Genomic DNA, 908 nt, shown 5'->3' on the forward strand with positions numbered 1-908 from the left:
GGCGGGCCGGTCCCCCCCAGTCACAGTGCCGCTCAGCCCCGCTGTTGTCGCGCAGGATGAGCCCAGCGAGTGGGAGAAGACAGAGCTGGACCAGGCGCAGGTGGAGCAGCGGATCAAGGAGTACAACAGCCAGATCAACAGCAACCTCTTCATGAGCCTGGTACGGGGTCGGCACACGGCCGGGGGGGTCACGGTGCCCTGCCCTGACCCCACTCACGCCACCACTGGTGTCTTGCAGAACAAGGATGGCTCCTACACCGGCTTCATCAAGGTGCAGCTGAAGCTGGTTCGCCCTGTCTCCGTGCCGGCCACCAAGCGGGTCCCCTCCCTGCAGGCGGGGCGGCCACACCCTCAGGGGGTGAAGCGCCGCACGTCCTTCTACCTGCCCAAGGGGACCGTCAAGCACTTGCACATCCTCTCGCACACCCGTGCCAGCGAGGTCATCGACGCCCTCCTCCGCAAGTTCACAGTCATTGACAACCCCCGCAAGTTCGCCCTCTTCGAGAGGTCTGAGAAGGATGAGCAAGGTAGTGCCCCATGGCGACCCTGTCCTTACAGTGGTGGCTGTGTCCCCACAGTGGCAGTTTCCCCTGCGTGGTGGCAGTTCCATGGTGGTGGTGTCCCCAGGGTGGTAGTGTCCCTCATGGTGGTGGCAGCATCCCCGTGGCAGTGGTGTCCCCATAGTGGCAGTGTCCCCCCATGGTGGCAGTATCATGGCAGTGGTGTCCCCATAGTGGCAGCTTTCCCTAGGTAGCAGCATCCCCATGGTGGCAGCATCCCTGTAGCATTGGTATCCCCCTTTTGTGGCAGTGTCCCCTGTCACCATGGATGTGTCCCCCATGGCAGCAGTGGTGGCGATGTCCCCATAGTGGCAGTGTCCCCGTGGCAGTGTCCCCGTTGTGACACGA

The 908-nt window shown here is 63.3% G+C and overlaps 1 protein-coding gene across 1 annotated transcript in view; it reads left to right on the forward strand.

Moving 5' to 3' along the window:
• RASSF1 (Ras association domain family member 1) overlaps positions 1–908 on the forward strand; it is a 5,138-nt gene that overhangs the window by 3,172 nt on the left and 1,058 nt on the right. The window contains exons 2-4 of the mRNA XM_017732356.1: positions 56–160; positions 239–527; positions 775–781. Of these exons, the coding sequence (XP_017587845.1) occupies positions 56–160; positions 239–527; positions 775–781 (401 nt within the window). The remainder of the gene's footprint in view (positions 1–55; positions 161–238; positions 528–774; positions 782–908) is intronic.

Source organism: Corvus brachyrhynchos, unplaced genomic scaffold (assembly GCF_000691975.1).
Source record: "Corvus brachyrhynchos isolate BGI_N302 unplaced genomic scaffold, ASM69197v1 scaffold4, whole genome shotgun sequence".
Taxonomy (NCBI): Eukaryota; Metazoa; Chordata; class Aves; order Passeriformes; family Corvidae; genus Corvus; species Corvus brachyrhynchos.